This window comes from Salvia miltiorrhiza, chromosome 7 (genome assembly GCF_028751815.1).
Source record: "Salvia miltiorrhiza cultivar Shanhuang (shh) chromosome 7, IMPLAD_Smil_shh, whole genome shotgun sequence".
Taxonomy (NCBI): domain Eukaryota; kingdom Viridiplantae; phylum Streptophyta; class Magnoliopsida; order Lamiales; family Lamiaceae; genus Salvia; species Salvia miltiorrhiza.
Window position 1 is genome coordinate 15798693 of NC_080393.1, and position 23488 is coordinate 15822180.

A 23488-nucleotide genomic window follows, 5' to 3' on the forward strand; every position below is an offset into this window, starting at 1 on the left:
AGATAGAGACGTGAAGGATATATAAGAAGGCCATATTTCATTCAAGATGGTTGGGAAAATTCGTTCTTAATTAATCTCGCAATTTAGTCGAGAATTCTTGTTCCTGCTAGGTGTCCCCCGAACTTGTTACAGTCTGTAATACAATCACTGATATTGTGCATTGATTTGTTCTAGCAGTAAAAGTTTTTGTGAGGAATATTACACTTTAGCATATATTGTAAAAGAGTTATAAACTCTTCTTTATTTAATTTTTGTTTCTCAAGGGATTAGGAACACCTAAGAAGTTAGTCATTGTCTAGCTTTTAATTATTTATCGTTTGTGAGGTCTTGGAAGATATAGAGGCTATAAGTAAGAGAGAATCTTATTATGCAAGTCCTTGTATATCTTAACCGAACTGGGTTGTTTCATTCTCTATGTATTGTTCTTTCTTGTTGCATGCATGATACATCCGTGATATTGTATCATCTTCGTATTCACATTGATTGTTATAATACATCTCACCATATATTTTATGAATTAGTCATTCTTTCAAGTATTAATCTAGAAAGAATTAGTTATTTTGGAACTGTCATGTAAATGTAAGTGAGAATTCGGGAAAAGATTTCAAACAGGTTTTACTATTATAAATGAGTTTTTTTTTTTACTATTATAAATGAGTTAAATACAAGGAAAATAATTTCAATTTTTTTGGTGAAAACGTTGCTGGGAAACTTTCATATTCGGGAAAATATTTCAAACTGAAATGATTGTTGCAAATGACTCAAGGTTTGCTAGAACCCCAATAACACATGATATGAATCATCTATGCAAAACCAATGGTGAAATGCTTCTCAAGCAATAAAACATTCGAGCATCATTGAAGATCTGTGTATCTGCATATGAGTAAGATTAGTAAGTATTTGTTCCTTTATTATTTGACAAATTCAAACTTTATCAAAGAAGCATTTAAAAGAAACTAACGAAAAAATATGAAATATAGCAAAGTCAATGAACAAGTCAAAGATTGACGACATATAAAATTTTTTTTTTCTCCAACACGCTAGGGTTTCTCTAGGGTTTGAGAGAGTAGATCTTCACCGCCGCTGGCAAGGTGATAGGTTTTCCTTCGACGGAGGAGGCTTTGGCCAAACGTTTCCATGGATCCTGACGAGATACAGAGGCTGGTGGATCAACTTAAATTGACGGAGGAGGCGGATGAAGCTACGGTTGCTCTACCGGCAACTTTAACGGAAGATTTGAAGAGTAATACAAAGTTCTGCTTGGTGGGGAAGGTTTTCGCTGGAAAACAGATCAGTAGAGATCAATTATTACTTCATCTCCCGAACATTCTTTTAACACAACAACGGATCGATATTGAGATTGTGGGGGCGAATATATTCATTGTCAAATTTACGTCCCTCTTGGATAAAAAGCATGCTTTGCATGGAGGTCCATGGCACTTTTTCCAAGATATGCTTGCCCTTGCTGAAATTGAGGGATTTCAGAGCCCGGCGGATGTTAAGTTCGATACTTTTACTGGGTGGATACAATGCCATAATCTCCCTTTGGCATGTATGCATCCAAGAGTTGTTCGTAAGATTGGAGAACAAATTGGAACGGTTGAAGAGGTGGACCTAGGGGTTGGGGGTCAATGTTGGGGAAGGTTTGCGAGGGTTAGGGTCAGATGGTCTTTATCCCAACCTCTCAAAAGGTGTGTGAGATTGCTACCGGATGGGGAGATGCAAGGCGCGATTATTTTACTATTATACGAGAAATTACCTAATTTTTGCTTTAAATGTGGGAAGATAGGACATATCCTGCGTTTTTGTGAGGAAACCGGTAACGTACAAGATGAATTAAAGTACGGCACATGGCTCATGGCTCCGAAACCAAATGAAGTCAAGCGAAAACAGCCACACATGCCAAAACATACTGCTACTTCGCATACTAGTTCGACACAGGGGGCGACTCACTCGACTAATGAAATAATGAGAAGGGAGGTGTCGGAGAAGAAGAGAGAGGAGGAGGTGAGCCAACTGTTGGTTATCAGGGAGCCCATAGAGGAGGTTTCTAGGGAGCTTTTGTCTGTTGATCCTGGCGAAGGAAAGGAGGGTAGCAAGAGGAAGGTTTCCTCGAAGGGGAAGGTTATAAACGATAAGAACAAAGGGGGAGAAAAGAGTTCTACTTGGAAACGAAGGGCGAGGGAGAAGAAGGGAGAGAGTGGACAGAAAGGGGTTTTGAGGGAGCTGGAGAGGGGACGAGGGCGAGGTGGGAGAGGAGGAAGAGGAGGGAGAGGTATGGGGGGTGTTTCAAGGGAGTTTGGAGGAGAGAATGAGGGAGTTCAGAGTTCCTTTGAGAACGGTGAGGGAGTGCTTCAGATTGAAGGGGGGAATGAGACTATTTCAGTTGGAAAGAAAAGAACCGGGAGCTTCGCCGAGGCTGAGGAGGCGACGGCTCCGTTGAAGAAGATTCCTCGCACAAATGACAACTCTTATAATGCAATAACGGCGGAGGCTGCGGAGCAGCCCTGCCGAGCACAATGAATTGCGTTGTATGGAATGCGCGAGGGTTGGGGAAACCTCGGGCATTCCAAGAACTTCGCCAGCTGGTAGCTGGGAATTCCCCTAGTTTATTATTTATTTCTGAGACAAAAACATGTAGTCGCAAGTGTGAAAGATGGAAATTTATTCTTGATTTTGATGGACATTTTGTGGTCGAACCAAGAGGTTCGAGTGGGGGTCTGATGTTATTCTGGAAATCGCCTTTGGATGTGAAGATTGGTAGTTTTTCGAGTGGACATATTGATTGTACGGTTACATGGGATAATAAATTCTGGCGCTTTACTGGATTTTATGGGAACCCGGATCAGTCTAAGCGCTATCACTCTTGGGAGTTACTTAGACGTCTTGCATGGGGCGATCAAGCTGAGGTTCCTTGGTTTGTTGGTGGTGATTTTAATGAAATTCTTTGTCAGAAGGAGAAGAGTGGGGGTCCGAAGAAACCTTGGCCTCAAATGATGGGATTTCGATCTGCTTTAAATGAGTGCGGGCTGAAATCGATCGATAATGACATGGCTTTTACCTGGAGTAATCGAAGAGATGGAGGTTCTTTGATTCAGGAGAGATTAGATCGATTCATTTTGAACGAGTCTGCTGCTTTGGCTTTTGGTGAAGGGAAGGTGAGTGTTATTGACAATTATGGCTCGGATCATAGAGCTGTTTCAATGAAGATGGAGGATAAGGAGAGTGGTTTGGCAGTTGGGGGCTTTCGACGTTTTCATTTTGAGCAGAAGTGGCTGCTTGACAAGTCTTTTGCAGCTGATTTTTTAATGAATTGGAGATTGCTTGGGGGTGAACCGATGGAGTCCCGATTGATATTGTGTCAGCAATTCCTTGCCAAATGGGATAAGTCTGAATACAAAAATCCATCAAAGTCTATCATTGAGCTGCGGAAGAAGAGAGTGAAGATTTTAAATGGCTTACAGCAGACTCATACGAGTCTGGATCTCCAGTTGATTGACAAGGATATAGAGAGGTTAACTGAAGCGGAGGAAATGCATTGGAAACAGAGATCCCGGGCTAACTGGTTGAGTTTAGGGGATAGAAATACGAAGTTCTTCCATTCTTTCGCTTCTACTAGAAAGAAGAAGAATACTATAAAGAGCCTTTTAGATCCGTTCGGTGGTGAGAAAAAGGATGATAAAGAAAAGGCTAGTATCATTGAGGATTATTTTCGGGAGTTGTTCACGACGGCGTCCCCAGACAAAGAGGATTTTGTTCATATTACTAAGCATATAAAGAAGTTTTTCGATGAGGATGATCGGAAGATTCTGAATAGCCCGTTTACTAAGGAGGAGATAAGAAAGGCTATATTCCAAATGCATCCTCACAAAGCTCCGGGTCCGGATGGTTTTCCTCCTTTGTTTTTTCAGAAATTTTGGGGTGAAGTGGGAGATGACGTCACTCGTGAGGTTCTTAGTATTCTAAATGGGAAGAGAAGCATCAAAGAGTGGAATAAAACACATGTTGTTCTCATTCCAAAGACCAAAAATCCCAAGAGGGTCAGCGAGTTTCGTCCCATAAGCTTGTGCAATACCACCTATAAGATCGTGACGAAAGTGTTGGCCAATAGACTCAAAGGGGTGATGGGTAAAGTCATTGATGAGACTCAGAGTGCTTTCGTCCCGGGACGATTGATTTCTGACAATATTCTGGTTGGGTTTGAGTGTATGCACTGGTTGAGAGGGAGGACAAGTGGTAGGGATGGTTTTGCGGCAGCTAAGCTTGATATGAAGAAAGCATATGACCGAGTAGAGTGGGGTTTTCTCAAGGCGATGATGTAAGTGATGGGTTTTCCGATGGAGTGGATTTCTATTGTTATGGACTGTGTGACTACGGTGGACTTCTCTTTCATTATCAATTCAAAAGTATTCGGGGCGGTAACTCCTTCTCGCGGGCTCAGACAGGGGTGTCCTCTATCCCCTTTTCTTTTTGTGATATGTGCGCAAGGTTTGTCGTCTATTCTCCATCATTTTGAAGGAAATCGTGAGTTTGAGGGGATTAGGGTGGCGCGCAATTGTCCATCTGTCTCTCATCTTTTTTTCGCGGATGACAGTCTTCTTTTCTTCAAGGCTAAGGCTGATAATGCGGCTGTAATTAGAGAAGTGTTGGATTCCTATGCTCGAGCCTCTGGACAAGCTGTAAATTTGGAAAAGTCGGCAGTGAGTTTCAGTCCTAATACTTGCCAGAGGGATGTGGAGGATGTGGTGGAAACGATGGGGATTAAGGAGACTAAGGGCCACTCAATTTACTTGGGTTTACCTACTTTCATTGTGAAACAGAAAAAGATCCAATTTGATTATCTTCGGGAAAGAGTTTGTAAGAAGCTAAGTTCATGGAAAAATAAACACTTTTCGGTTGGAGGTAAAGAGGTTCTTCTGAAATCTATTATACAAGCCATACCCACATACACTATGGGATGCTTTAAAGTGCCAGATGGAGTGAGAAGAGATATTGAAAAGGCGTGTGCGAACTTCTGGTGGGGAGAGTCGGAGGCTGGAAACAAGATGCATTGGACATCTTGGAAGACTTTGTGTAAACAGAAGGTGAATGGGGGAATGGGGTTTAAGAATTTGGAGATTTTTAACAAAGCTCTACTCGCTAAGCAAATTTGGCGGATTATCAAGTTCCCCGACACTCTTATCGCGCGTATTTTGAAAGGAAAATATTTCAGAGATCGTGATGTTATGGAAGCTACTCCACCGCCTAATGCCTCTTACTCTTGGCGATCCATGTGTTGGGGTAAAGAGTTACTGGCAGAGGGTTTGAAATGGCGTATTGGTGATGGTACTAAGGTTCGAGCTTGTATCGACGCTTGGATTCCGGGGAATGGAGAGGGTGTGGCTGCTGAAAAGAGAATTATTGATGCTACTGTTAAGGTGTCTGATCTGTTTTCACCGTCTGGTAAATGGGATGATCAGAAGCTCAAGGACTTATTCTTGGAACACGATCGGCAGGCTATTCTATCTCTCGAGCTTAAGAACGATGCTCCGGATACTCGGTACTGGCGTTTTGATGAGAAGGGAAGATTCAGTGTTAAATCGGGGTATCTTTTGGGAGTTGGCTTCTATTCTCCGAATCCCTACTCGACGTCAAAGGCGGATAGGAATTTCTGGAAAGAGTTGTGGGGACGGAATCTGCCTCCGAAAATTAAAATTTTCGTTTGGAGGTTGGTGAATGATTGGATTGCTACGGATGAGAATTTAAAGAAACACCATATCCCTATAAATGGTATTTGCTCTTGGTGCAAAGGGGACTGGGGGACAGCTGCGCATTGTCTGATTTTCTGTTGTAAGGTGCGCGAGCTGTGGAAGGGAACAATGTGGTGGAACGTCTTGAAACAATACCGATTCAAACCTATGAGGGCTCTCTTTGAATGGATGAATGAGAACTTAGATGATGAGGAGATGAATCTGTTTTGTGTTTGTTTATGGTGGACGTGGAAGAGGCTATGTGATATCAAGCATGATAAGGTGACCTCTAAGGAGTGTGATATGATTGGTTTTTGTTCTCTCTTTCTGCATAATTTCCAGGAAGCTCGACGCTTGAGCAACGTGGAGCAGCGTCTACTTCCTAAGGAAGGCGACAGGCGATGGGTTCCTCCACGAAGAAACTATCTGAGGCTGGATACGGATGTCGCGAGAAAGGATGGAGGAAGTGCAGCTGGTGTGGGTTTGGTTGTCCGAAACTGGAGAGGAGAACCGGTTTTAGCTGTGGCGCAGAGAATTGGATGTACAACCACCACGTTAATGGGGGAACTTCAAGCTATTCTTATCGGTATCGGACATTGCCTTCAGCGGGAGTTGGGACCGATCATGGTTTTCTCGGATTCTTTGCTAGCAGTTCATGTGATTAAAGAGGATCAAGTGAGTTCGGATTCTCTTTGCGAAGATCTCTATTCTGTTTTTTCTAGTGCTAAGGAGGCTTGTGTGGTGGATTTTTGCCACGTTCGTAGAGAAGCTAATAGTGTAGCTCATTCTTTAGCGAATTTCGCTATTTCGTGTTCTGATGTAAAGATTTGGGAGTCGGATTTCCCGTCCTGGCTTCTCGACTTGATTCATCGGGATCAAAGCTAATATATATCTTTGCTTTCCCCTCAAAAAAAAAAAAAAAATGAACAAGTCAAAGATTTTGATGTTCAATGTTCAACTTAATAATATTCAACATTGTTGTAAATTCCCCTAAAAAAAAAACATTGTTGTAAATTGAGCCGTTATAGTATGTAGTATATGTGACATCCCTCTCAAAAAAAGAAAAGAAAAAGAAATATGTATGATATCATACATATTTTGTAAGGTTAACATATTTAAATTTCTAAGGGTCCGTTTGATTCGCAGTTTAGGATTGATTATGATTAAAATTATCTTGAAAAATTAGTGTGGATTTATACTATTTCATGGGTGTTTGATATCATGGCTACTTAATACTATATTGTGTTTGATATCCATAGGGTTATGTTGGATTATATTATCTAATACCAAAACTATCCTCATATAATTTTAAAAATATCATGTGTGTCCACCATTACTTGGGCATTTGCATCGATATGCGTGAGGAAGGTTAGCAGAATTTTTATCCAACTTCGCAGTATTAAAGTTATCCAAGGGGGGAGGGGCGGATTATTAGTATGTGTTATTCCCACAAAATAGCATGGAGAAGTGAGATTAAGTAGGAGTTGACCATATTAACTGCACATGATATCAAATATCACACTAATCTGTATTAATTTAATTTATCCTACCTATAAACCCATATCAAACAGGCCCTAAATGCATGCATAATTAGTAGTAATTGGTACATTAGTAAAGCGGTGCAACGACAGTTCAAATTACTATAATTTTGAAATTGTAGTTTTATATTCTACACATTAATGTTACGATCTCATATGGTTTGATTGGAATTTGAACTTTTCTGACCCTCCTTATGATATGATGACCTTAACTAATATTAGTAGTATGTTTGTAAAGGAACTTTGAAAACTATTTTATTCATTATATTTTATTATACGAATTTAGAGCATTCGTAATGGGCTTACTTGATAGCCTACTTGATAGTGAGGGACCACATTTAGTAAGTAGTGCTGCATTGGGGTTACTTGATAGCCTACTTGATTTTTTTAGTTTTGATTTTTATGCTTTTCAATTAAACCTCATAAGACCTCTCGATCGCTCGAGTATACCTGAATACTCGAGCAACCCTCGAGTAACCCCCCGCAACGCCTTACTCGAGTGCAACGCTCTACTCGAGTAAGTGATCGAGTAGAGCGTTGCGGTTTGTTGTGAAAAAAAAGCACCCGATAAATACAAGATGCGCAGTGAAATAAATTAAAATTTTAAAAAATCAAGAAAGCAAAATTTACATAGTTCAACAATTGATAAAATTTACATATTTTATTGATAAGATTTTGTGTTGTAGTGCAACAATTGATATCAGAATAAGGCTAGATGGTTGAGGTATTGGCTTGACGTGAAGTTTGATCTCATGAAGTTCGATGAAATTGAAAATTTTGAATTATGGCAAAAACGTGTCAGGAATATTTAATACATGCAGTACTCAAATAGTCTTTTTATTTTATTATGTTCAGATTGGAAGGGCTATATAGGGAATTAGCAGACAGAATTCAAATTATAATCTCATTATAGTAATTTATAACTACATTTATTAGTTCAGCCTTGTCACAACTTTGCAGTGATAGCAATAATAACTAACGAGAAGAAAGCAGATTTTTAGGTCACATTTATTTAGTGGGTTGCTTCAGTTGGAGGGCAGTCCCCTCATATGCCATTTTCACGGCAGATTTCTATCGTACCACGTTTCCAAACTTTTACAAGTTCTATGTATAAATTTATTATTATGTCACGATAAAAGAATTATTCGTATTCATTATTCTTAGGTGGAATTTGGTCGAGTATTATTCAAACAAGAATTCTACAATAAATAAATCCACCTAATGTATTAAAATGTGTATGTATTGACCTAACTAGTCATAAAATTCATGCACCAAGTGTAATGCAATTTTTCTGCACTATGTGTATATATATAGATAGATAGGGAAAGGATCAAATAACTATTTTCTAAGTTAAATATGAATCTGACCATACGTACTAAAAATCAGGAAATAAGCACATTTTGAACATTTTTCAAGCGTTTCCTAAGTCTTTAACGAGTTTGAGCTCGAATATCATGTATACGAACATCTAACAAGTCGAGCTTGGTAAGTGGGTGACGAGTCGAACTCGATCAATAAGACAGAAGCTTGAATCGAGCTCGAGCCGAGCTCGAACACTCAAATATTCAAACAAACCAAATTCGAACCTGCTGGTATTTGGCTCAGCTCGTTTACCGCCTAATTGTGTTGGATTATAAAATTAAAGGGCGGAGAAAATTGGATGGGCCTTACCTGCCCCCAAAAAAATACACTGCCTTGATGGACTTGTGCAAGGTTTCAACTAGGGCTGATAAATCGTGCGTATTGAGTCATTATCAAATTAACTCGATAAGGTTAATGCGAACACAATTTATTAAAAAAATTTGACACCAACACAAATATAACATGATTTACAGTTACATATGTGAACACGATAATAACACGATTCAATTCGTGTTGACACGGCACAAAAGACAATATGATTCAATAAAAACTTGAATTATGAGTGAAGAAAAAGTTGTTAGCAGTATTAACAATGTGCAAAAGAAAGTCTCAATTCAAAGAAATTCTAACTATACACTATGAATTAAAAATTTTATTTAATAAAAATAATAATACTGTCAATTATAACAAATTATACGAACTCGAGACAAAATTGTCGTGTCGTTATCGTGTTCATATTGACACAATAAGAACACGAACATGATGAAGCTTAATATTAATTGTGTCAATATGAACACGAACATGATGAAGCTTAATATTAATTTACTAATTTCGTATGTGTTCATATTGTAATATTATGTCAGTGTGCAAAATTACCAACCATTAATTGAATTATTAGACTATTTCTATCAATGACTTTTTGATGATTCATTTTGCTAGAAGATGAGAAAAAGATTGAAAAATATAAAGTAGGAAAGTAGTTCCCTCAGAGATCACCACCTGGATCGGTCTGCCAATCTGAGCCACCAAATAATATTTTCATCAATCCTCTTGTTGTCAAATGATGCAATTTATTGCTTTATTAAAAGGGAAAATTACACCTAAATACACAAACTTTGTCGAAAATCCATATTTGACGCGAAGTTAGGATTTTACATTTTAATACACCAATTTAAGAAGTTGTTCAATTTTGACACAATTTTGAATTCCGGCGACCGGGATATTGACGTGGCAGCCGGAATTGCCACGTCACACACACACACACACACACACTCCACTCTCTCTCTCTCACACCCCACTCTCTCTCTCCTTCCACACGTCAGCTCACCCCCCAGCCACCCCGGTCGGACCCTCCTCCTCCCCACACCGCTGCCGTCGAGCCCCCAGCCGCCCTCTACTGCTGAGATCCAGGTCGCCGCCGCCGATTGACCATGGTGGAGAAGGCGGCGTGTGCCTTCGGCGAAGATCTGAGCAACGCCAAGTTCAATTTCCCCGAAAATCCGCCGAAGATCGAGATCCAGGTTGCCGCCGCCCGCTTTGCCCTTGCGTCCACCGGCGCCGAGACCTCGGGTCAGGTCGACGATCTCGACTCCCAGTCGAACTCGCTCTCCTCGTCAAAGGCACTGCAGTACGCTGAGTCGCCGTGCCCGTCGGTCTCCAGAAGGTTGTAGACGACGGCGGGGGATCGCTGCTGCTCGCCAGAAATCGTGGCCACAATTTGGGGCCTAGGGTTTCAGGCCCCAAATTGATATACAATCGGCGGCGACTGAAATTGTGGGCTCGCCTGCTGCAGTCACCGAGAATTGAGGGCGAGGCGACAACCTTCACGGAAGAGGTGTGGTGGTGGAGAGAGCAGGGGCGGCGGTGGGTGCGACGGCGGTGTGGGGAGGAGGAGGGTCCGACCGGGGGGGAGGGGTGGGGTGGGGGAGCTAACGTGTGGAGAGAGAGAGAGAGTGGGGTGTGAGAGAGAGAGAGTGGAGTGTGTGTGTGTGTGTGACGTGGCAATTCCGGCTGCCACGTCAATATCCCGATCGCCGGAATTCAAATTTGTGTCAAAATTGAACAACTTCTTAAATTGGTGTATTAAAATGTAAAATCCTAACTTCGCGTCAAATATGGATTTTCGACAAAGTTTGTGTATTTAGGTGCAATTTTACCTTATTAAAATTATATTTAGATAGAATATACTGTATACATGCACTCTATTGTAAATAATTATTATGAAAAGATATAAAAAGTTATACCAAAATTCATAGTATTATATTTTTATATAAATAGAGTTTGATGTTGTTATGGAAATTTTTCTTTACTGATCATATAATATAATTATGAACTTAAGAATCTGTTCTCATATAAGGTTATTATGAAGATTGAAATATACTTTGTCTTATACCTTTTAAATATAATGAATTTATTTTAGATAATAAGTAGCTAAAAATAAGGTACAATATGTAAGTGGACGAGAAAAAAATGTTTGTTTGCCTCCACATATATTTTCAAAGTTTTCATATTTATGTCTTATTTCATGAAGTTAATTAGTATAAATTTCTTTATATCTGTATACAACATTAAATTTTGAATCCATTTAATATTATTTGTGTATCGTACGAGATAAACTCTAGTAAACTTCACAAGGTTTTTTGTTTTCTTTATGGTGTATTGAGCTTGAGATGGAGAAATAGAGACATGTGCAATGAGAAGGAATTAAATGACAAAACTTCTAAGTATTTAATCAGAATATGTGTGTAATGTGTAAATTGATTAGAATTTGTGCAAAAAATTTATGATTGTATTGTATATTTTGTCACAAAACTATAGTAAACATGATTAATCCTAGTTAATTGAAAAAAAAAAACTATAAGAAGCCGAATAGACAAACATCATTTCAAAGCCCAAAAGAGAAGCCCAATACTAGAAACTCAAAAATTACTGGTCTGAAGGTGGAGAGTGTGGACTTGGTTTTGCGCCACCACCGCTTCCGCCTCCTTCTCTACGGCCGAAACCAGAGGATTCTGATTCCTAACACACACATACACAGTGTAGAGTCAGCGGCACCCACCCCTTGCTTTGAAATTTGAACCACTTTGTAGTTACAACTTTTCTTTTGTCGCATTGCTTGCACTCAACATTTCTTTTTCTTGTCGGAATTGGAGCTCAAATGCATAAGCTTCTGCGGAAGCGATTTCGATAAATGTATAAGGCTCTTGGCAAGCAACGACTCATATACCGTTCTCTCATCGCCAGCTACGTCAAAGCCGGCCTCATTGATAACGCGATCAAAGTGTTCGACGAAATGTCTCAATCAGACTGCAGGATTTTTTCGGTGGACTACAACAGGTTTCTTGGTGTTTTGATAAAGAACCAGCGTTTTGAGCTGTCTGAATATTATTATGATTCAATGAATTCCAAAGGGTTTTCTTTGAATTCGTTTACTTACTCTAGATTTATTTCTGGGTTGTGTGAAGTTAGAAACTTTTACCTTCTTTCTAGACTTTTTGGGGATATGGATAGGCTTGGGATTGTGCCCGACATTTGGGCGTTTAATATTTATTTAAATCTTTTGTGTGGTGAGAGTTTAGTTGATGATGCATTGATATTGTTGAGATTAATGGGAGAAAGAGGACGGGAGCCAGACGTGGTGAGCTATACTATCGTTATCAGTGCGTTATGTAGAGTTAAACGACATGATGAAGCAGTTGACATGTGGAAAGTCATGATCAAGAGAGATGTTAAACCAGATAATAAGGCGTGCAGGGCACTTATGCTTGGGCTATGTGACATTGGGAAAGTTGATTTGGCGTATGAGCTCACCGTAGGAGACATGAGGGGAAAGGTCTGCTTTGACACCGTGATTTATAATGTGCTCATTTGTGGTTTTTGCCGAGTAGGTAGGATTGATAAAGCACTAACACTCAAGAGTTTTATGAAGAGGAATGGTTGTGAGCCCGACTTAATCACATACAATGTGTTGTTGAATTATTGTTGTAATGAACTATTGTTGGATGAGGCGGAGAAATTGCTGGAGATAATGCAGAGGAATGGGATGGAACCCGACAGTTACAGCTATAACGAGCTTCTAAAGGGTTTCTGCAAAGCCAATAGAATAGATAAGGCATATATGTTGTTAGTTACCAATATGGAGGTCAAGGGATTTGCAGATGTTGTTTCATATAACACAATTATTACTGCTCTTTGCAAATCTAGTGGCACTAGAAAGGCTTATAAGCTCTTTGAGGAGATGAGAAGGAAGGGAGTTGCTCCTGATGTGGTGACATTTACGATTCTCATTGATTCTTTTCTGAAAGAAAGAAACTCCGTTGTAGCTAAGGCCCTTCTTGATGAAATGACAAAGGTTGACCTATTTCCAAGTCTTGCGTTATATACAACCATTATTGACCATCTATGCAAAACTGGTAGAGTAAGCATGGCTCATGGTATTTTTCATGATATGGTGAAACATGGAGTTGTCCCTGATGCCATATCCTATAATGCACTTATTGGTGGATACTGCAAGACCTATCAAGTTAGTGAAGCCCTGCGTCTATTTAAGGAGATGCAAACTGGAGGGATCTATCCAGATGAAGTGACTTACAAGATGATTATTCGAGGCCTTATAAAGGAAAAGAAAATTTCTTTGGCTTGTGAAGTTTGGGATGATATGATGAAGAATGGATTTACTCTTGATAGTTATTTGTCAGAGACTCTAATAAGTGCTATCAACTCAAGAGAAATCTAACAATTTGTATATTATATTCCTAAACATTATATTGGAGTTCAACAGAATCCATTGATGAAATCACAATTGCAGTCCTTCTGGTTGGTGCCAAATGCTTTCTTATTGAATTTTTGCGTTTCCAGAATTAATGTTTCCTTTGGTCAGTGTTGAGTGTGGGTACAAGTTGACCCATTTATGATAAATAGGGAATGGTAACATATAAATTCTGGTCTTTTGGATCGTTAAGGGTGCTCGGTACTTGCTTAGGTACTGCTGAGAGATGGGTATGGACAGATCCTGATGTGTTCTGATGTTGGGGACATCTGTCTGCATCCTTGTTCTGAACTAGAGGTGAATTGGTTTAGACATTTATCAATTTTATGCTCATGTACATATTCCCCTTTTGCTTTCTAGGGCATTGGCTTGTCATATTTTTTTACAATTGTTAATTTAATATAGAAGGTCTATATGTTCATCGACGAAAGTAATAAATCCTATTTCTTTGATTGGTATCTTTTAGCATTCAAAATCTATAGCTGAAGTTAATAATGTTCCTCTATTACTAAATGCTAATATGTTGCTATTGTTGGCTGAATTCTTGATACTCCTAACATTGGGTGCAAAACCACTTGTCACCATTTTATCATCCTTTGTACTTTAAACATTCTTCCTTGTACTAATTCAAAACAAAAAATTTGATACCAAAAGATGCTCTCTACTTATTTCTTTGTATGCATTTGTTTGTTATATACGGTATGGTATCATGTTCCTAGATGCAACTGATTTGGTGCACGCAATTCATGTAAATATTACTTGGAAAATAAACTACTTTAGTTGTCAACTTTCTTGTTAAGTTCCCATTCTCATTTCTCAACATTGTCTTACTTCACTCAAATTTAATATATCCTGTGTCTGCTACTGATGGAAAGCTTGTTCAACTGCAGGATCTTTTCTGAAGGCATTTTCTCGACATTATTTATTACCTTCTCCCTCCACTATGAAAGAAGTCTCATTTCTCTAGCTAATGTGGGATTGCAAGCTCTCTGTTTCTAATGGAGGGTTGAATTTTTTTAACATGGTTGGAACTTGAAGAAGCTCCAACAGTATTCTCTGTGGAATGAAAAAGAAAATCACTGGCAAAAAGTATGATATCTATTGTATAGTATGCTAGTTGAACTACATTTTATACTAAGATTCTAATTTATTCAGAAGATAATGTTGGTTCCTTTTCTTCCAGTTATGAATTGTAATTTTCTTTTTCTTGTTTTGTTACTCAGGTATGGTGATAATCCATGAGATTTGGTTGATCAACTAGAGATTGATGTGGTAAAGCGTTGAGGGTGAGTCGTATGTAAACTTTCTGAAGATATGGTGAATGACAATTTTGCATAATTGGCAGATACCTGATTTCATGCCTTTTGTTTTAGCTCCTAGCAGAGCTTTAGCCGATACTGAGTTCCATGTCTTTCATTTTAGCTCCAAGCGGAACAGCACCCTGGCAAGTTTAGACGAACCTAATAAGAATGGAGAGAGTTAGGGAAAATTGGGTGGATATGTCTACTTTTTTGCTTAGCAATTTAGTGTCAAATCTAGAATGCCCACAACGCCCCGAGGAACTGTAAGAAAGCTTATGGTTGATGTTGCAATATAGATATATGATTTCATTTATAGCATGTTGATTTTGTTGCCAACCATGCTATGATTAAATGAGTCAAAGTTTCATTTTAGTTACAAACTAGTGAAGTAGTGATTCTTCTCTTCGTTTATGAATATGGATTTATACAGTTGCCCTTGTTGCATTGCTTATACAGACTTATGGTGAAATCTAATTCCACACGAAATTTATAGAACTGTTCTACTTTAAGTAGCTAGATAATTTCATTTGCTCAAGCAAGTATATGCATATTACAAGTTCTTTTCTTGCAGTGAGTGTCTGCCATTATATTCTTCCTAAAGATTCTCAAAAGCTATGAGAAGGACTATATTGTATGTTATAAGTTTCTTTTGTATTTTGGGGTGAACAAATATTCTACTTTTTTCACTTTGCATCAGTTTGTTTACTTGCCTTGTATCCTTAACTAATGTCTGATTCTTTTCCTCCGCCTTTGATTTCAAAGCCAGTTGGTATCTTCTTAAAGTTTCCATATATTCTTCTTCACTTCGTTTTCGCCCTCCAATCTCAGCCACCACAATGTCCCACCACCATGAGACAAATCCACACTTTCTCCCCCGTCAACGCGATCCGGTCATCCAGTTTCCTTCACAAACGCCACCACGGCGTGCCAGGCCGCCGCCGCGCCACCACGGCCGTGCTCCAGTCGTGGTGGAAGCGCCGTCTCACGGCCACCCTGCCTACCACCCTGCACCACCTGATGCCCCACCTACACACCACCCTCCACCGCCTCATGGCCAGCCTACATACCACCCTGCACCACCTGATGGCCACCCCACACACCACCCTCCACCGCCTCATGGACCCCCTGCGCACCACCCTCCACCACCTCATGGCCGAACGTCGCCCCACCGTCCGACACATGTTAAGCCCGTGACACCCCTTGTAGTTGAGGCACCGCACCAACCCCACCAAGAATCCAGACCCCATTCCGATTCTCATTCGCGTCCGCCTCAACACGGCAGTGGCGGCCACCACCATTACCACCCCGCTTTCATCCACCCCCCGACGTCACGACGGACCAAGCCGATAGCCTGGCTGGTGGCAGCATTCTGTATGCTCTTCTGGATACTGGTGATTGTGGGAGGCCTGATCATCCTGATAGTGTATTTGGTGTTCCGGCCGCGCAGCCCTCGATTCGACATCTCGAGCACCACCATCAACGCCGCGTACCTGGACATGGGTTACCTGCTGAACGCGGACGTGACAGTGCTGGCCAACTTCAGCAACCCCAACAGCAAGGTGAAGGTGGAGTTCAGCTACGTGATCTTGGACCTCTACTACGACAACAACTTCATCGCCACACGTTACATTGAGCCGTTTGCGGTGATGAGGGGCGAGTCGAGGTTTGCAGACGTGCACATGGTGGCTAGCCAGGTGAGGCTGTCGACGGAGCTTAGCATGAAGCTGCAGAAACAGATAGAACAAGGAAGAGTAAATCTGGAGATAAAAGGATTGTTTAGAGCTAGGTCTAAATTAGGAGGCATTTTCCACTACTCCTACTGGATGTATGCGCATTGCCAACTCGTCGTCACCGGCCCTCCCACCGGAGTTTTGATCAGAAAAAAGTGCGTTACCAAGAAGTGAATAAGTCAACCCAATTTGATCATCATTTATTTTTTATTATTTTGATCATAAATATGTCCAGTCTTATTTTTGTTGTCATTTCTGGGTTATCTGCTCACCTTTCCTTTCTGTCATAGTCTGAATATTTAAATGTGAGTTTTGATCGATTCATTCTTCTACTTTTCATCTTTCCCGTTTACATGTGAGCAAGGTAACTCCATTCTATAATAAACCGCTATCAAATACCATTAAGATCATAGGCCACATCAAATTTCATGTCGACAAAATATGAAGATTGAAGATACAATACATTCAGAATTTTTTTTTTTTGAGATAATAAATTTAGAATTTATAAGCTCTACGTATAAGTTACAACCAATGATTATAATGCAAATGAGAAAAGGCAGAAAGCACAAAGAGATTTTTACACAACCATCAATTGGTTAAGCCTCTCATTCAACAATTAAACAAGAATGATTTATAAGCATAATGTACATCTGATTTCAACAAATTTGGCAGATAAAATTTTGCTATCAACTAACATTGTACAGATTTTCCATCGTTCAAGACTCGATAATAACGAAGAAGTAAACAAGAAAAGGTCGCAAGGAAAAAAGAATCAAATAAGTGGTTCGGAAAGTTCCATTTCATTGGCAGTTTGTTCCGGTGGTTCAGACCGATGGGACCCTACATAGTCCAAGCCAAGCCATTGCCACGGCCAGCAGACATATCTCGGCCTATTCAGGCCGGTTCTTGAGGCTTCCCGTGTATCAAGTTCATCAAGTTGACGAGTGAGCTCTTCCACACGATCTCTCAGCCTGGACGCCCTCGTATCTGCCAATCTCAATGACTTTTCAGCAGCATCTCTTGCTGCCATGGCGGCTTCTGCTGTTTCTTCTTTAAATTTAAGCTTTTTCTCAGACTCTATTACAGCTTGCCTAGCCTCTTCAAGCTCCTGCCGCACCGATGCCAACTGCAGAATCACAGAATTGAAATTCAATAAACTCAAATGTTAGTTAAAGTAACCATCTTAGGAATATATATCTTCAGAATGTTTCAGGAAAAAACAAGAAGGCAAAAACAATAACTAAGACTACGGAATTAGGAGACTGCAAGCCATTTTCCACGGGCAGATTATTTACATAACATCAGGATTCATCAGCAGGGAAGATTTGGAATAGAATAATGAAGAAGCAAAATGACATCTATAGACAAGGTCAATCTAATATGTTTTAAGGAAACACACTTATTGTCCACAATGAGATACATGATTTAGTTCGATGCGATGTATAATGTCAACCTCCACGATGAAGCATATGGTTCGAATAGAGCGTACGCCCTATAGTCAATTCATATGCAAACCTCCTATGACATGGAAAGATGGCAAAGTTCTTCAGGCAAACAATCTATTGGTATAAGAGCTACTATATGAATGAGAAAGCTTGAATATCCTCTAAATAAGGTCAGTGCTCAATCTTGAAGCATTCCACACTATCCCTTTCTGTATATTTTGAAACAAAGACTACGCCCCCTTGGAAACTAAGAAACATTCGTAAATTGCTCCGAAGAAGAATAAGTTAGGCGTCATGCATCTACTTCCAAAGGGTAATCAGCAAGTAACTTAACTAAACATAATGTAAATGGTAGAGAATTGTTTGGATACAGCAGTACTAGAAAAGCAAAATTGTGACTGAAATGGTGTATGCATAATGCATTCAGAAAATATGTATGATATCATACATATTTCTTTTTCTTTTCTTTTTTTGAGAGGGATGTCACATATACTACATACTATAATGGCTCAATTTCTAAGTTGAAGCAATATCACAAAAGAGGTGTGCTCTGAGTGAAAGATCCAACTAAAACTTTCAAACTATTGTAGTACGAGCAAAAATGAAAAGAGAGAAATCGAAATAAAGTTTCAATGGTATTGCTTCCAGAACAAAGAGTAAAGCCTAAACAACATATAAAGGCCCTAGGTTCATCTACATACACTTCAATTTCCTAGTTAAATTTTCATTGTGATGCATACATAGAATAAAAGGCATCATATAGAAAAAAACTAGTCCATCAATAAAGATGATTATGATAAGTCAAAAGATAGATCGTCTTCCCATTTTTTACTATACCTGTGATATATACTCTTGTTCAACTGCTTTTCCTGCATCCGCTTCTTGCTGTGCTGCTATCTTCCATCTCATGATTTCTTCTTCAGCTCCAGCAATATCCATCATAAGCCCCTCAACCTTGTGAATGAAATTAAGCATCAGATGAGATGAGCCTTGTATACTGGGCAGCATAAAGACAAATTACAAATGCGCGGTCCCAGACCATCACGAGAAGATAGAATGACTAAAAAGTTGGAAGTGCTAGATGGTTGGTATAGCCAATTAACAGAACATCGACCTACATTTTCATTAGCCACTCTTTCCTTCTCTTCAAGCTCTTCCACACGTTGCTTCCACTGAATCAGTTCCTTAGCTTGAGCATCAACACGCTCCTTATATGAATTTGACTCTGCCCTTAATTTTAGCAACATTGAATATAAGCCATGACAGTAATGAAAAGTTCATCATTGCTACAATATCCAAGTAAAATTACAGGATATTATGCATGAACAGAACATAAGAAATCACAACCTAATAGAAACCATCCCACCTCCAGTGGCCTGCTAGTATATGCTAATCAATTTTCAGATAATTAGCCTTTTTTTATTGATGCACAAGCTAAAGCAGCTACACTGTTCCAAAACCAACAAGATTGAAGTTAATGATTCCTTCTAAACTTTTTATTTCATTCTTCACATATAGGTACATGATTTTCCTTTCAAAAAGTAGAGAAGCACTATATCGAAGTAAGATACACAATGACATGCTTCTCGAAATATAAGAATTTAACACTGCAAAGAGTACTGCTGCCAGTCCCTATTGGATTATTAAAACTAGAAAGAACGTAAGTTCTTGTTCGACGATCATATGATGCTCACTTTGACTAAAGAATATAAAAACTTTTAGGATTTTCTTTGTTTGAAGGATTTGATTTCAGAAGAAATCTGAGGAATGACTTCAAATGATATATATTACGTGGATAGGAGTTCATCCCAATGACTAATAGAATAGTGCACAATGCGGGGCTCATGTTTTTGAAAGCTATTATAGACTGACATTATCAAAATAACCTCAATGAGTTCTTCCAAAATAAATTTAAAATTCTTAGCTCCAAAACCATCAAACCAAACTAACTTCAATGTTCCCTTTATCAAAAGGAACTTGTCTTCGGCCTCAAGCACTTATACAAGAGCCCATGAAGGGCACTGGGGAACAGAAATTAGCGCACGATGGGGCACATATTACAACCATGCATGAAAGATTATGCTTCAAATGTTTTGAATTCAGGAACATTAGCACCATATGTAACTAACTTCTTTCAATCAATCAGTCATAGAAATTTTTCGAAGAGGGGTCTTCTTATGTAAAATTCTTTAAAGATTTTATAGCAGAACAAGTACCTTAGTTCCTCCACTGAATGTTTTAGCTCTATGATCTCAATCTGAGACTGCTTAATTATGTTCTCCAGTGCACTGGCCTACAATCAAAAGTAATGGTTACCAATAGGAGCAAAATCAGAGCTGATATCAGAAACTAGTGTTTGAAATGAGTAGTGCAAGGGAAAGCTTATAAGTCATAGATCAAAGCCAGAAAATCACACAGAAATTAATGCTAGAAAAGTAGCATACCAGAGCATAAACTTCGTCGTCTGTGTCATCAGGACCTGCTTTACCTTTGGATGCATCAAATTTGCTGAACTTATATTCGATCCCAGCCTCTTTCAAACCATTTTCGGCAACTTTAAACAATTTGTTGGTTTTGGAGGACATATCCACCGACATCCTCTGAGACAAAGTACTTCTCAATAGAGACCCAATTTGATCTTTCTCATTTATTAGCTGTGAAACAGTTTCATTTAGTTTTTTCACCTCACAACTTCTCTCCTCCACCAGTTCCTTTGTTTTCTCAACAACAATTCTACTCAACTCGTACACAGATTCCATCCCCTCTAAAGATGCCTTAATATTTTCCTCCATATTTGTTTCTTGAGCAAGGAACAAGGATTCTGACAATTCAGAGGATTTGTTAGCATCAACAATCTCCATAGCCTTGCACATTTCTTCATGAAGTCTGGTTACATAATTCAGTTGATCAATCAACAAAGGCCTTTGCGCCTCCATCTTCGACTCATAGTCACTGATCAATAGCCTCAACCTTGAAAGTTCACCATCCATATCTTCCTGTTTCTTAATAGATTCTCTTTCCAATTCTGCTACTTTTCCATCCTTCTCAAGTACGGACTTCTTCAGACTCTCGATCTCCTCACTTTTCTTCGCCACTTCTTCTCTTAACCTACTAATAGCCGCCTCAAGTTGAGAAACCTCAATGGCAATCTCATAATTTCTCTGTTCAACCAACTCCCGGGCCTCATTCCTCCCCTTGATACTCGAGTCAACCTGTCTTAGAAGCTCCTCCACAATCTCATTCGTCCTCTTAATCACACCATAGGCCACTGCTGGCAATCCCGAGTACTTATTAGACTTTGGCAAACCGTTTGCTCCGAAGTCCTTGTAGCTACTCACTTTCCTCGAAATCTTCTCAATCCCACTCACCAGCATTGACGATCCTGTCTCCATTTCCATCCTCATCGACTCCCTCGCCTTGCCCACCTCCTCCAGCTGCCTCGAAACCTCATCTTTTTGCCTGTTTACCTCTTCTTTCAACTTAACCTCCTCACTCAAATCCCCACCAACCCTCTCCAACTTCTTCAGAGCTTCCTCCTTGTCGCGCAATGCCTCATCGCGCTGCCGTGAACACTCATCCCGTTTCTTAATTGCCTCGTGACACAGCAATTTGAGCCTATTGAACGAAACTTGGATATCATTTTTGGCATTCTCAGCCGCCTCACGAGCAGCTCTCTCGCGATCGAGCTCCGTCAGAATTTCCTTAAACTTCTCGACGGACACATCCTCAGGGTTTTGAATTACAATAGGGACTGGATCATCGGCCTCGACATCGCTCAATACGGCGTCGTTTTCTTCGTCGCCGGCGGTTGCCATCTGTGTACACCAGTTCCCTGAAAGAACCAACTCAAAATCCAATAATCGATATGGGATCAACCAGAAGGGGGCAAAAGAAGGATTGGGGTTTTTGATTGGTTTTGTCGATCAGGGGAGATAAGAGTAAATCATATGAGAAATTAAATTGATCCTCTAAATCAATAAATGAGATTGAATTGGAAGAAGAAGATGATGATGATTGGGAGTGGAATTGGAAATTGGGAGATCCTACCCGACAACTGGAGGAAGTCCAAAGGCGTAGAGAAAAATTTAAGATGAAAATTAAGGAAATATGTTCCCCTCAAGTCTTCTTCCTTCTCTCAACTTCCACCTTTTAGTCTTGCGATAATAATAATAATCATAATAATATATTTATCCAGTTAGTTTTTTTCATATATACATAAATCCGATTTGTTTACTCGATCACAGTTTTATTACTAAAAAAATAGTTATTGTTCCAATATTTGCACGAATTACTGCAAATGTCACCACGTATGCATAATTGTAAAACAAATACGCAACATTTAAAACAGTAGTACATATATTTGTGTCTCGAAAATTATTTATGATGCTCGGAAAATGATATATCTTGTTGGTAGTGGCATATCCAAAAATTTATATTTGGAATGCGATAAATAATTATGTAAAATATAAATATAGAAAAATATTTAATATTAAAGTTAAAAAAATTTTCTTTAAATCAAAATGACCAAACAATCATTTAAAAATTGATCACTCGTGTTGTTTCACACCTTATTTTCAACATAAGTTATTTCATAAAATATTTTCTTTACACTTGTAATAGTAATAGCAAGAATCAACACCAACTTAGTAAACACATTAGAGAATAAGTCATAATATATGTCCCTCTCAAAAAAAAAAGTCATAATATATGTCAATTTGATTAAATCAATTTCATTAAAAGAGAACTAATAGTCTAATATCATGCAAAAAGGCATACAAATATATATATATATATAGGGAGAGGTTCAAATAAGAACCACTAATAAAATAAGAACGGAGAACCATTTTAAGCCATTCGATCATCAAGATCTACGGTGGATGCATCATCTTGGTGGATGGATGCAGATGCTGGGTTCGAATCCTGAAGGGAGCAAAAAATTATTTTTTTCGGATGCATTAAATTTAATAGCGGATGCATTAATTTGTATAGCAGATGCAATAATTTTATTGGTTCTTATGTTCTCACGATAATTGTGGTTCTCACTATAACCGCACCCTATATATATATATATATATATATATATATATATATATATATAGGGTTGCATTTTATGACAACCACTCCCTTAAATAAAGAATAAAGATCAAATCAAGGTCATTCATCTCACCCCAACGAACCAGATTTCACCATAATATCATTTTATTTAATATTTATTTAATCCAAAGATGGTAAATATGTAAATCCCGTAAATCACTCAATCTCGTATATCACTCACTTCTCATTCAGTTATGAACATGACTCTGTTATGAACATAATTTTAACGAACATATACATGAACATGACTCTGTTCTGAACAAAATTGTTATGAACATAATTTTAACGAACATACACATAAACATGACTATGTTATGAACAAAACTGTTATGAACATGACTCTGTTATGAACAATACTTTTTACCGAACATATACATGAACATAATTTTTTTCCGAATATTTAAATGAACATTATGATTTATACGAACAAATCGATGAACATTATTTATTATCATGAACATACTAACTTTTTGAAATAATGAAAACGGATATAACGTATCTCCAATTAAAAAGTACCATAA

General features: G+C 38.8%; 4 protein-coding genes across 7 annotated transcripts; 3 read left to right on the top strand and 1 right to left on the bottom strand.

Moving 5' to 3' along the window:
- The first annotated feature begins 1137 nt into the window (after positions 1-1137).
- On the top strand, positions 1138-2523 carry LOC130993883 (uncharacterized). The gene has a single exon (XM_057918919.1). It carries the CDS (start codon positions 1138-1140, stop codon positions 2521-2523), a length of 1386 nt encoding a protein of 461 aa, XP_057774902.1.
- An 8989-nt stretch (positions 2524-11512) lies between these two features.
- LOC130995519 (pentatricopeptide repeat-containing protein At1g13040, mitochondrial) lies at positions 11513-15193 on the top strand. 4 transcript variants are annotated; one of them, XM_057920831.1, is made up of 4 exons: positions 11513-13444; positions 13591-13694; positions 14288-14486; positions 14621-15050. In XM_057920831.1, exon 1 carries the CDS (start codon positions 11820-11822, stop codon positions 13362-13364), a length of 1545 nt encoding a protein of 514 aa, XP_057776814.1. In that variant the 5' UTR covers positions 11513-11819; the 3' UTR covers positions 13365-13444; positions 13591-13694; positions 14288-14486; positions 14621-15050. The 4 variants fall into 4 exon arrangements, with proteins under 4 accessions (XP_057776814.1, XP_057776813.1, XP_057776812.1 ...); XM_057920830.1 differs by having other exon boundaries at positions 13611-13694; XM_057920829.1 differs by having other exon boundaries at positions 11513-13694; positions 14621-15193.
- A 341-nt stretch (positions 15194-15534) lies between these two features.
- On the top strand, positions 15535-16760 carry LOC130995520 (NDR1/HIN1-like protein 6). Its single transcript, XM_057920833.1, has one exon. It carries the CDS (start codon positions 15535-15537, stop codon positions 16600-16602), a length of 1068 nt encoding a protein of 355 aa, XP_057776816.1. The 3' UTR covers positions 16603-16760.
- A 242-nt stretch (positions 16761-17002) lies between these two features.
- Positions 17003-22050, bottom strand: LOC130995518 (probable myosin heavy chain ECU04_1000). The gene is made up of 5 exons (XM_057920827.1): positions 20318-22050; positions 20090-20166; positions 18992-19103; positions 18711-18827; positions 17003-17554 (listed from the first exon to the last, which is right to left on the bottom strand). The coding sequence occupies exons 1-5, from the start codon at positions 21686-21688 to the stop codon at positions 17201-17203; spliced, it is 2031 nt and encodes a 676-aa protein (XP_057776810.1). The 5' UTR covers positions 21689-22050; the 3' UTR covers positions 17003-17200.
- Positions 22051-23488: the final 1438 nt, after the last annotated feature.